Source organism: Macrotis lagotis, chromosome 2 (assembly GCF_037893015.1).
Source record: "Macrotis lagotis isolate mMagLag1 chromosome 2, bilby.v1.9.chrom.fasta, whole genome shotgun sequence".
Taxonomy (NCBI): Eukaryota; Metazoa; Chordata; class Mammalia; order Peramelemorphia; family Peramelidae; genus Macrotis; species Macrotis lagotis.
The window spans coordinates 319,580,671-319,593,453 of record NC_133659.1 but is presented as its reverse complement, the minus strand read 5'-3'; the positions used below and the strand labels follow the sequence as shown (position 1 = coordinate 319,593,453).

The 12,783-nt window shown below is 38.4% G+C and overlaps 1 protein-coding gene across 1 annotated transcript in view; it reads left to right on the top strand.

The window, feature by feature from the left end:
* Positions 1–2,747: 2,747 nt before the first annotated feature.
* Positions 2,748–12,783, top strand: part of LOC141515260 (sodium-coupled monocarboxylate transporter 1-like) — an 82,951-nt gene continuing 72,915 nt past the window's right edge. Inside the window, exon 1 of the mRNA XM_074226685.1 lies at positions 2,748–3,092. Coding sequence (XP_074082786.1) covers positions 2,757–3,092 — 336 coding nt within the window. The 5' untranslated portion in view covers positions 2,748–2,756. The remainder of the gene's footprint in view (positions 3,093–12,783) is intronic.

The following is a 12,783-nucleotide window of genomic DNA, read 5'->3' as shown; positions in this document are numbered from 1 at the left end:
TTTTCCTTCCTCCCTAATAAACCATTACATTAGAGTATTGATAAATATCTCATAGAACTTTTTTTTTGGCAAGGCAGTAGGGTTAAGTGACTTGCCTAAGGTCACACAGTATTACAGTAAGTATCAATACATTAAATATTAAGTGTGTGAGGTTGGATTTGAACATAGGTCCTCCTGATTTCAATGCTCTATCCACTGTGCCACTTAGCTACCTCTCTCACAGAGCTCTTTTATGGAATTGCTAACATATATAAATTGGAGAAACATCAAGGACTATAAAATTGTACATGATAAGAAAAACTAAGATCTTAGGATCATCATCATAAAAATGTAAGCTTCTTGAGATAAAGGATTTTTTATTTGTTGTAATTGTATCTTCAGTGCCGACCACTTTGCCAGGAAGAAGAAAGTACAAGTAAATCCTTTTTGATTTAATCTTAGCTTGTTGAAGAGGAAACTTCAAGCATTCAAATTGGGTGCACTTTTCTGCAAAACTGGGAATACAGAGGCTTGGTACAAAATTATACAATGTAAGCAGCCCAAATGAAAGAAATGTATATGTTTGACTTCCTTTATGGAGAACAGATGAGAGAAAAATTATGTCTTCTAAGAAGTTGCAGCTTGGACAACAATTTGGATGAAGGAAAGCATGAGAAACTATTAAGGAAACATTGATAGAATTTGCTTTTATGCTAGGGAAAACAGGCAATGAATAAATTCTTAGTTTATGATATTGATTACATAGTGGAAAAAACTCTTGAAACTTTGCTATACTGTGATGATCCAAGTCATTTTGGCTGCCCTAGTATGATAAATGTCATAAAATACTATTAAAAGCACTGTCTTTGTCTCCTAAGTTTTTAATTAAAGTAATTAACAAAATAATTTATTTATAATTAACTAATTTATTAATAAATTTTTTTATTAATAAAATAAATTTATAATAAATAAATAAATTAAAAATTAATTAGTCTCCTAAGTTAAGATGTCTCCTAAGTTAAGATCTAGCCAATCAACTAACATAAAAATGGGCACTTTATGTTATGTTGTAAATTATTGCCTTATTTCTGTCTCAGTTTTCACTGTTTAAGTTTTTTTTATTCCTCTGCAGTTATCAAGTTTTTTAGTTTATCAATATCAATGAAAGGCATTTATTTCTTGCCTACTCTTTAGAGAAACTTGTTGAATACCTTAGCGCTGAATCAAATAAATTGTATACAAGATCATTTAGTTGTGTAGGTTATACTCAAAGGTCACGAGTTCAAGGAATCCTTCCATTTACCCTTTGTGGGCAAGCAGAGTTCAAGACACTTCAGATGTCCCCACCCCTAGGATGGGATACCAGAGTTCAAGTGCTTCGGTTACACAAAGCCTAGAATACCCTGAAAATTGAAGTGCTCTGAAAGAAGGCCGGGAACTGTGAATTTGGGGGAATCTCTCCCCATAAAAGTGGAATAGTGTGAATTGGAGGAATCTCCCCCAGCCCTGGAAAAAGTGGAATACTGTGAATTTGGAGGAGTCTCTTCCCCAAAAGTAGAATACTGTAATTTTGGGGGCCCTTCTCCCCCCCAAACTGGGATACTGTGAATTGGAGGAGTCTCTCCCGCCCCCGAAAAAGTGGAATACTGTGAATTTGGAGGACTCTCTTCCCTAAACGTAGAATACTGTGAATTTGGGAGAACCACTCCCCCCCCCAAAACAAGGATAGTGTAATTTGAGGGAATCTTCCCCCCAGAAAAGAGGAATATTGTGAATTTGGGGGAATCTTTCCCCATAAAAGTAGAATCCTGTGACTTTGGGGGAACCTCTCCCCCTAAACTGGGATAATGTGATTTGGGGAAATCTCCCCCCTCAGAAAAGAGGAATATTGTGAATTTGGGGGAATCTTTCCCTATAAAAGTGGAATAGTATAATTTGAGGGGAAGAAGTGAATTCAGGGGATCATCTCCCCCCAAAAGTAACAGAGTCTGAGGATGCTATAACAGACAAGGACAGAATGAGCTGATATTACAGGTCCTTCTTTTTGAAGGATGAGAAAATGAACTGATAGACTTGCTTTGACATCTTCTAATATTCTCAAGCCGTCCTGTCTCTAGTCCTAACTTCCCTCCAAAAAATGGCGGAGCAGCCTCAGCACATGGGCTTTGCCTCCTCATTTCCCCAAGCCCTCAGTGCGCATGCGCTGCCCCACCCTTCCTGCCTTGACTCCCAGCCCCACAAGGAAGGAACAGCTGAGGTTCAGGGAGCTCTGAATGCGCATGCGCCCCCCCACCCTTCCTGCCTTCACTCCCAGCCCCAGAAGGAACAGCTGAGGTTCAGGGAGCTCTGAATGCGCATGCGCTCCCTCACCCTTCCTGCCTTCACTCCCGGCCCCATAAGGAACAGTTGAGGTTCAGGGAGCTCTGAATGCGCATGCGCTCCCTCACCCTTCCTGCCTTCACTCCCGGCCCCAGAAGGAACAGCTGAGGTTCAGGGAGCTCTGAATGCGCATGCGCTCCCTCACCCTTCCTGCCTTCACTCCCGGCCCCATAAGGAACAGTTGAGGTTCAGGGAGCTCTGAGCGCGCATGCGCTCCCCCCCCCACTTTCCATTGGTGCGTGCGCGCGCCACCCGGCACGAGGACTAGGCCAACGACTTCGGCTGGGCGCAGGCGCAGACGCGGGCGGGCGCGGAGTCGGGAAGGATGGCCCGGCGTCGACCTCCTCCTCGGGGAAGGGGCGGCTGAGGCGCCTGGGCCAGCCGCCGCCGCCGCCGCCATGTCGGAGACCTTCTCGGCGTGGGACTACGCGGTGCTGTTGGGCCTGCTGCTCGTCTCGGTCTCCCTGGGGGTCTACTACGCGCTGGTGGGCGGCGGCCGGGGCGCGGACGCGGAGCTCCTCGCGGCCCGGCCCCGCATGGCGGCGGCGCCCGTGGCGCTGTCGCTCTCGGTCAGCTTCATGTCGGCCATCACCGTGCTGGGCGCGCCCGCCGAGGTGTACCGCTTCGGGGCCAGCTTCCTGCTCTTCTCCATCCCCTACGCGCTGGTGGTCGTCATCACCTCGGAGATCTACATGCCCGTCTTCTACCGGCTGGGCCTGGCCAGCACCTACGAGGTGGGCAGGGCGGCGGGGGGAAGGAAAAGCCCCCCAGGGCTCAGCCGAAGGCTCAGCCTCTGAGAGAAAAGAACAAAAAAGGCCTCACCTTCGCTTTCGTGATCTTTCTTAATGCCAGGGTCTTTTAAAAAGAATAATATTCATAATTAAAATTAAAACTTAAATGTCATAAATAGTATTTTATTCTCCCCAAAACTGCATGTAAAAACAATTTTTAACATTCATTATGCAATTGGATTAAATAAAAATAAAATAAAATATTAAAAAGTAACATTTTACTTCTAAAAATTGGACGTAAGAACAATTTTTAATATTCATTATAAAATAATTTTAATTAAAAACAAAATAATTAAAATAACGTTAAAAAGTAGTATTTTATTCTCTTCTAAAATTGCATGTAAACACAGTTTTTAACATTCCTTATAAAGCAATTTAGATTAAAACAGTTAAAATAAAAATGTTAAAAAGTAACGTTTTACTCTCCTAAAAATTTCATGTAAAAACAATATTTAATATTCATTATGAAATAATTTAAATAAAAATAAAATAATTGAAATAAAAATGTTTAAAAGTAGTATTTTATTCTCTTCTAAAATAACAACTTTTTACACTCATAAAATAATTTAAATGAAAATAAAATAATATTAAAAAGTAACATTTTATTCTCTAAAATTGCATGCAAAAACAATATTCATTATGAAATATTTTAAATAAAATAAAATAAAATAATGTTTAAAAGTAGTATTCTCTTCTCAAATTGCGTGTCAAAACAACTTTTGACATTTATTGCAAAATAATTTAAATGAAATAAAAATAAAATAATTAAAATAGAAATGTTAAAAAGTAGTATTTTATTCTCTTCTGAAATTGCATGTAAAAACTTGACATTCATTATGAAATAATTTAGATTAAATATAAATATTAAAAGTAACATTTTATTCTGTCCCAAAAATTGTATGTAAAAACAATTTTTAACATTCATTATAAAATAATTTAAACTAAAGTAAAAAATAAAAAATAACATTTTATTTTAAAAATTGCATGTAAAACAATTTTTGACATTCATTGGAAAATAATTTAACTAAAACAAAAATAACATTTTATTCTCCTGAAAATTGCATGTAAGAATAATTTCTAACATTTTTTTTAAAGTTTTGAGTTTAAAATTATTTCCATTTCTTCCCTCTCCTTCCCTCTCTCTGAGATGGTAAGCTATCTGATATAGATTATACCCAGTGCAATCATGTATAACATTTCCATGTTGGTTATTTTGTGCAGGAGAACTTGAACAAAAAAAGAAAGTGAAAAATAGTATGTCTCTATTGAGACAGCATTTTTTTTTTCGCTAGAAAAAAGATTCATCGCTGATAATTTGTATTGGATCATCGTATTTTTAAGAATATCCAAGTTACAAAGTTCTGTATGCAGTATTGCCCTGTTTGTGTTCACCTCACTTTGTGTCAGTTCATGTACATCTTTCCAGGTGTTTGTTCTGAAAGCATTCCTCCTTGTCATTTCTTAAAACAGTATTGCTCCGTGAATACTTCCAACAACTTGATTGGGCTTCCCTTCAGCTTCCAATTCTTGGTCACCACAAAAAAGAGCTGTTATCAATATTTATGTACAGATAGGTCCTTTCCCCTAGTTTACCATCCCTTTGAGACACAGTCATAGTGAAGTTAAAGTTCATGTGGTGAATGAATTTACTAAAGAGACTCAAGACTCTGAAAAATGAAGGTCACAGAAGTTTCATTATGCAATTGCAACAGGCTGATACTTCAGGACAAGCGGCTCATGGGGCATATGCTGTGGCTCTATAGGGAAGCAGGGCATGGTGATGTGCTGGAAGGGGGTGAAAGGGTAGGTTATCGATTGTCATGTTGGTAACAGTTTATCTTGATATTCTTTGTTGGCCACTGGCTTCCCCCTCCTTGTCTTTGCAAGCACCAGCCTGTCCAGCTGTTGTGATACGGGCTACCCAAGATAGTGTTCAGCAACCCCAGGTCTCTCTCAGGGAGCTCCAAGACTACTTTTCTTTTACATAATTCTCAGTATGCACAGAGTCAGCACAGAAAGGCACAAATTTAACTAGTATTTCTCCCTGCTTAGTGTTTCTGCTGCATCGGTGGTGGTATTGCTGGCCTTGTTTGGGCATTGTTGCTTGCATATTGTCTACCCCCTTAGACTGTGAGCTGGAGGGCAAGGACTGTCTCCTGCCTTTCTTAGATGACTCCTCTCCCCTGGTAGCTCTCTATCTGGCTCATAGTAGGCACTTAATTGCTTATCTGTTGATTGTTTTTTGACGATTTTCACTCCACTGCTTTTGGGGGAGGCACAGCCTAGTGCATGACTCTTGTGATTTCATTGATGTGGAGTCCTGTGCACAGGTGCATCTGAGGCTGTTCACCTGGGGCACTGAAAGATGCAGTGATGTGCAGCTGTGACTTGAACCTTGATCTTCCTGCTTCTCTAATCTTAGATTGTTGCCTAGGGACACTAATTGACTTGCTCAGAATTTCTTTTTTTTTTTTTAGGTTTTTTTGCAAGGCAAATAGAGTTAAGTGTCTTGCCCAAGGCCACACAGCTAGGTAATTATTAAGTGTCTGAGACCGGATTTGAACCCAGGTACTACACTGCGCCACCTAGCCACCCCCTTGCTCAGAATTTCTAAGCCATTGTCTATGAATTCTGGTCTTTCTGATTCCTAGACTTGCTATGGCTGTCTCTTCAGCTTGATTTCATAGGGATTATCAGAGCATTAGATAGACAGTAGGCCTGAACCCTGGCCTTCTCTATGTAATACTCTCTCTGGAGGCAGGAGGCAAGGAAAAAAAGTGTGGATTGAGTGTTTCAGACCTCAAAACAGCTAATTGGTGATTAAAAAGTTAACTGTATACTATGTTCCAGGTCTGGTAATTCAAATGGAAAGTCAGTCTACTCTCAAGGACCTACATTTTTAGGAAAATGTTCCAGGAGGGCAGGAGGAGCGAATGAGAGCAGTTGGTTTCAGGAATGCTTTTCTCCAAATCTTGGAAGAAAATAACCCAATTTACACAGGGTTTCTCCCAGATTCTTTAAGCATATTAACGCTCATTAAGCTTATTCTTGAGAAGTTTTATCATGTTCATAGACTTTCCCGGCTCTCCATTGCTTGGAGGTTAAACTCCAAACTCCTGAGTGTGTTTGTACTTACCAACCTTTACGTAGTTCTTAGACATTTTTGCCTAATTTGATTGTTTAACCACATTTAGTGAACTGACTCCTGCCTTCAACAATTCCTCCCTGCACTCTTCTCCCTATATACAGGAATCCCTCTTTGTTTTTGCCTTATAAATTTTATCAATATTTAAACTCAGATGACACTTTTCTTTTTTTTTTTAATTTTTATTTTCAGTATCAAATTCTTTCCCTTGATTTACCCAGAACCATTGAGAAGACAAAAAATACAGTACGCATTTATACATATAGAGTTGTGTAAGACACATTTCCATATCGGTCATGTTGCCAAAATAAAGGTAGGAAAAATAAACTGGAAAATAGGCTTCAGTCTACACTCAGAGACTATCAGTTCTCTCACTTTAGGGGAATAATATTTTTTAACATGAGTCCTTTGGAACTGTTGTGGCTCACTGTATATTGATCAGAATACTAAGTCATTCACATTTGATTGTTTCAGTATTGCTGCTGCTGTATACTACTTTATTCTAGTTCTGTTCACTTCATTTTGCATCAGTTCATATGGGTATCCCTAAAGCCATCACCTTCCTCATTCATAAACTACAACCTGTTCAGCTTTAAATGCCACCTTTGCCGTGAAACCTTGATTCTTCTGTCCTGCAGAAAATTTTTGTTGGATTTTTCTAGAACACTGGTGTCTGCTTATTTTGTTCCCAGTACACTAGACTTGGCTTTCAGTTCTCTCTCTATGTAGTCTTTGTGTCGCTCCACTAGAGGGGAAACTTACACAGGTATGGGACAGAATAGGTATTTAATAAGGATTGAGAGAGTTTTTGAATACTCTTTGCTTCAAGTCAGAACTGGGGTCTGAGCCCTATTAGTCTGAGTCCTTCTCCCAAACTATGGGAGAAGGAATTCATTCCATTGAAATTCAAAGGACATGTATTAAGTGCTAGGTGTATGTTCACAAAGTTCTAGTTTGATCCACACCTCAACATGAATCCTTTTTGGACTACTTCTGCCAAATGGTCTTTGAGCTGTTTTTGAGGCAGTCCATATAAGAAAGTATTTTTATACATTAAAGCAAACTATTTTTCTGTAACTCATTATCCATTGCTCCCTGTTCTGACCTCTGAGTCCAAGTAGGATGAATCTAATTCCTCTTCCGATACTTTGGATACTGGAAGGTAGCTACCAAGTCCTTTCTAAGACTCGTCTATCTCAGCTAAATATTTCCAGATTGTTCCTGTCCTCACCAGTTGGTTTAGTCAGGGAACAGTGGTGCTTACACAACCATAAATACAAATGAATTTATGTGCGAGCAGAGTTGCGCTGGTGAGAGTGAGAGTCAGCATATCTCCTTCACAACAATCTGGAAAAAGAGTCCACATTCTGATTTGGAAAGCCAAGAAAAAAATTTCCAGGAGTAATTTTTCTAGTCTTGGGCAACTTAGGAAGAGATCCAGAGAGGTCTGTGAACACTGGAGTAGGCCTTCCCATGCCTGCCTGGAGCAAGGGAGTGGAGATTGAACACTAGGACACAGTTCAGGAGACCCCTGAACTGGTGCTGACTGCTCCATTGCCCCTTACCAAACTCTGGATGGAAGGCTCTAGGGCAATAGAAAGGATTGAGTTGATAGAAGCAAGGAGGAAAATCCAAAAACTTAGCTGTATGACTCTGAGTCCATGAGCAGAATGGAGACTCAGTTCTAATCCTTAACCTCAAACACAATGATCCTGCAGTGGGATAATGGGACTGGAGATCCAGACCAAGGGAAGCCAGCAGCAGGTCATTGATTTAGAACCTGCAGACCCTTCCAGCAGACTACAATTGAGTCCAGTCAACTGCAAGTCAGCCATGCATAATCCAATAGACCCAAACCTGGGTCTGGAGTTGGCAGAGCTTTTGTTTGAACTGGAGATCAGTGAACAAACTTCTCCACGACTTCAACAATTTGGGAGCATTGTAAACTTTCAGACTCCCAAACTGCTTTGAAGACAGTAGGATGATGTAGAAAAAGATCAGCTCTGACCAGATGTTCCTCCCTACCCACTTTGCCCTACCCTCGTGGGCAAAGTTCAACAGTAATATTAAAGCCCCCAAAATCAAGAGCTACTATGGTTGACAAGGACTCTGCCAACACAAAAGATAATTTAAAAATATCTGCAAAAAAAGAAAAGATAGATACAAGCCCAACAAGAATTCTTAAGAGTTTCCTAAAAGGGGAGGGATAATTTTAAAAAGCCAAATAAGCTTTGTAGTTTTGCAACATTGCTGCTCACTCTTCCTTGATCAACTCTTTTCTCTAAGTTTTCAGAGCACCGCTGTCACCTGATTTTCTTCTACTGCTCTGATATCTCCTTTTCAGTCGTCTTTGTTACATTTTCATCCAGATCACACTTAGGTGTTCCTTAGAGTTCTGTTCTGGGCTTTCTTCTCTTTTCCCTTTATAATGCTTCACTTGGTGATCTCATCAGCTCTCATGGGTTTAATTATCATTTTATGCTCGATAATTCTATTTTTTTAAACACTCTTCTGATTGCCAGGAATCTCACATATCCAACTGACTTTAGATAACTCAGACTGATACTCAGTAGACATTTTAAATGAAAGATCTACAAAACAATTCATCTTTTCCCCTAAATCCAACCCCCTCCTACCTTTCCTATTACTTGAGAGTACTACCATCGGTTCTGACACCTAGGCTTGCCTAGGTGTTGTCCTTGACTCATTACTTATCCATCTCAGTTGCCAAGTTCTTTTTTTTTAAACTTTTGAACATGCTTTGACATGTGGCACATAAGGATACAGCCTACCTTCATCACTTCAAGTTTGAACTATTAAAGTTATCTACTGGCTGGTCTTATCTGTGGTCTCCCACAGGACTCTCCCAACTCTAGTCTATCCTCCACTCAGCTTTCAAATCTTTCTAAATTGTAAGTCTGAACATGGCTTGCCATTATATGATACAATTCAGTATCCCTGGCCCTCCAACTCAATACACTCCATTGACTCTCTTTTACCTCCAGGATTCTGTCATTTGAAGTTCTTCATAAGCATCTCTCCCTCCTCTCCCAAGTTATTCCCTTTCACTGGGAACCAGTGACCCTAGCCTCCTCATTTTTTCATTTCCCTACTTTAGGCATTTTCATATTCTGTTTCCCATGCCTAGTATTCTTTCTTCCTTCAAGTCCCAGCTAAAATTCTGCCTTCTATAGAAAGCCTTTTCCATTCTCAATTCTTGTGTCTTTCATGTATTAATTTTCTCCAACTTTTCTTGTATCCTAACTTGTTTGTACATAGTGTTTGGTCTTCCCCATTAAACTGTGAGCTTCTTGAGAGTAGGAATTTTCTTTACCAAGCCTGGTGCTAATAGGTACTTAATAAGTGTTTGTTGACTAAATTACCTTCTGGATATTCTGAAGTTGAGGAATATCCTTAAACTGAGGTATCTGGAACTGAACATAGTACTCTTTGATGGTAAAATGGTAAATGTTGCTGAAAGAATTGCAGATACTTTGGGGGGTAATTTGCTGAAGACTTTCTGGTCTATTGAGATGGGTTTATTGTCCAGGGAGCCAATCACTTTTAAACTCCAGAGAATAGTAGGAAATATTATTTTGAAAGTTTTGTTACTAAAATTTTGATAAACAAAACCAATAGCATTCTCTTAGTTCAATATAAAAATGCTATAGATGTAGTTTACTTGGATTTTGCCAAAAATAAAATATTTTATGCTACTGTATGAGAAGCTGGAGAGATGTAAGGTAGATGGTGATTTTAGTTGTTGATTACTTCAAGTAGGTTTTTAGTTGATTCTCTAGGATTCTATAAATATACTATTATATCTGCAAGGGGTTATAGTTTTGTTTCTTTTCCATTTTAGTGAGAGCTCTGCTGTAGTTCAGCTTCATTTTACTAAAGCATTTTGTAAACCCACGGGGGCTGTGGGACACATTTTGGACAACCCTGATTTAAAAAATCTTATTTTTTCCCCAATTATATGTAAAGATAATTTTCGACATTTCCATTTTTTGTAAGACTTTGCGTTCCACATTTTTCTCCCTTCCTCCCTTCTTTCCCTCCTCTTCAAGACCAACAAGTGATGTGATATAGATTATACATGTTAAATATATTTCCATATTAGTCATGTTATGAAAGAAAAATCAAAACAAAGGAAGAAAAAAACCATGAGAAAGAAAAAACAAAAAACAAATCAAAAAAGTGAAAATTGTATGCTTTGATCTGCATTCAGACTCCCTCATTTTTCCTCTGGACATTTTCCATCCTAAGTCTGTCATGGTTGATCATCTTGTGTATAGTGTTCTGCTTCTGCTCACTCAGCATAAATTCATGTAATTCTTTCCAGGTTTTTCAGAAATTCTCTTACTCATGATTTATTTCTTTTTTTCTTATTTCTTTTTTCCAAATATATATAAAGATAATTTGCACCTTTAGTTTTTGTAAAGTTTTCTTCCTCCCATCCTTTGCTCTCCTCAACCTAGGGTAGCAAGTAATCTGATATAGGTTATACATGTATAATTTTATTACACACACTTTCATGTTAGTCTGTGAAAGAGGAATCAAAATGGAAAGAGGAAAAATCAAAAAAAACTTTAAAAAGTGCTTTGGTCATTCTTTCTCCAGATGTGGATGACAATTTGGAATTCTCTTTTATTTATGTATTGTTGAGAAGAGCTAAGTCTATCATATTTGAAAACTGCACAATGTTGTTGTTAAAGCACAGTGTTTTGCTCACTTCACTCAGATTCAGTTCATGCAAGTCTTTAAAGGTTTTTCTGAAACTAAGAGCAATAATTTTCCACTATATTCATATACTTGTTTGGCCATTCCTCAAGGGATGGACATGTCCTCAGTTTCAACCCTTTGCCACCACAAAAAGAGCTGCTATGAATATTCTTGTACAAGCACATTTCCCCTTTTTTGGTGATCTCTTTGGGATAGCAGTGGTATTGCTAGATCAAAGGGTCTGCATAGTTTTATTTTCTTTTGGGCATAGTTCCTAATTGCTCCCAAGAATGGTTGAATCAGTTCAGAACTCCACCAACAGTGCACAGGTGTCCCAGTTTTCCCACATCTTCTCCAACATTTCCCTGTTCTATAATATTAGCCAATCTGATAGATGTGAGGTAGTACCTCAGAGTTGTTTTAGTTTGCATTTCTCTAATTAATAGTAACTTAACTGCTCTTGATTTCTTACTGACCAATAGTATTACATCACAAATCATAAACCACAACTTGTTCAACATTCCTCAGTTGATGGACATCCTCTCAGTTTGCAGTGCTTTGCCATCCCCCAACTGCTCTTGGGGGCAGTTAGGTGTGGTGCAGTGGACAAGAGCACCAACCCTCTGAGTCAGGAGGGACCTGAGTTCAAATATGGCCTCAGACATTTAATAATTAGCTGTGTGATCTTGGGCAATAACTTAATCCCATTGTTTTGCCAACCCCCCCCCCCAAAAAAAGAAAGCTGCTCTAAATATTTTTGTACATATGAATCCTTTTCCCTTTTTTTATACTCTCTTGGAATAGAGACCTAGTAGTGGTATTGTTGAATCAAAGGATTTGATAGCCCTTTGGCACATAATACTTATAATTTTAGGGAAAGTTCCACTGATTCCTATGCTTTCTAGTATTTTTAATAGTAATTGGTGTTGTATTTTATCAAGTTTTTTCTTCATAGATTGAGATAATCCTATGTTTCTGTTCATTTTGTTATTGATATGTAATTGATTAGTTATGCTATTTTTTTTACCTAATATTGAACCAGCCCTATACACCTGGTCAGTGTGTATGATCCTTGTGATATATTGTTTTAATCTCCTTGCTAGTATTTTATTTAAAACTTTTGTCATACTATTATTAACAGAATTTTTACCGAGCCAGTCTCTAAACTGGACATTACAGAGTCGGCTAGAGATAGGGTGTCAGTAATCAAGTTTAATTAATTGTTTTCATTGCTAGAAATTGATTTGCCTATCTTGGAGATGCACTTTGCTGTTATGGAACCATATATTATATACTTGATCATAAGGAAGAAGGTGGATCATAAGATAATCAGTTTTGAGGCTTGAATTATCTTTCCAGGACAAGCCCAGAAATTCAGGACAATACAGCAATCTTGTGAGTTTGACCATCTAAGTAGGACAACACAGATGTCCTTGAGTCCTATGGAATGATTACTGATTCATTTCACTTAACACAGGTGACAAGTACAGGTCAAGGAAAAAATGCAGACTTGTCAGGATTGATGGATTTCTCTAGCTTCTTTGTTCTCACTGATTCCAAAGTCAGTCTGCTTGTGAAAAGAATATCCAGAAACTAAAGTATCATTATTAAATATATTTACACATTTCATCAACCAGTATGAAGATCATAACTCTCTTTTGACATTATTCATAAGGGAAATTACTCTTTCAATTTTTTTTCCTCTGTTTTGACTCTTTCTGGTTTAAGTATCAGTACCATATTCAGTTACTAAAAGGAATTTGG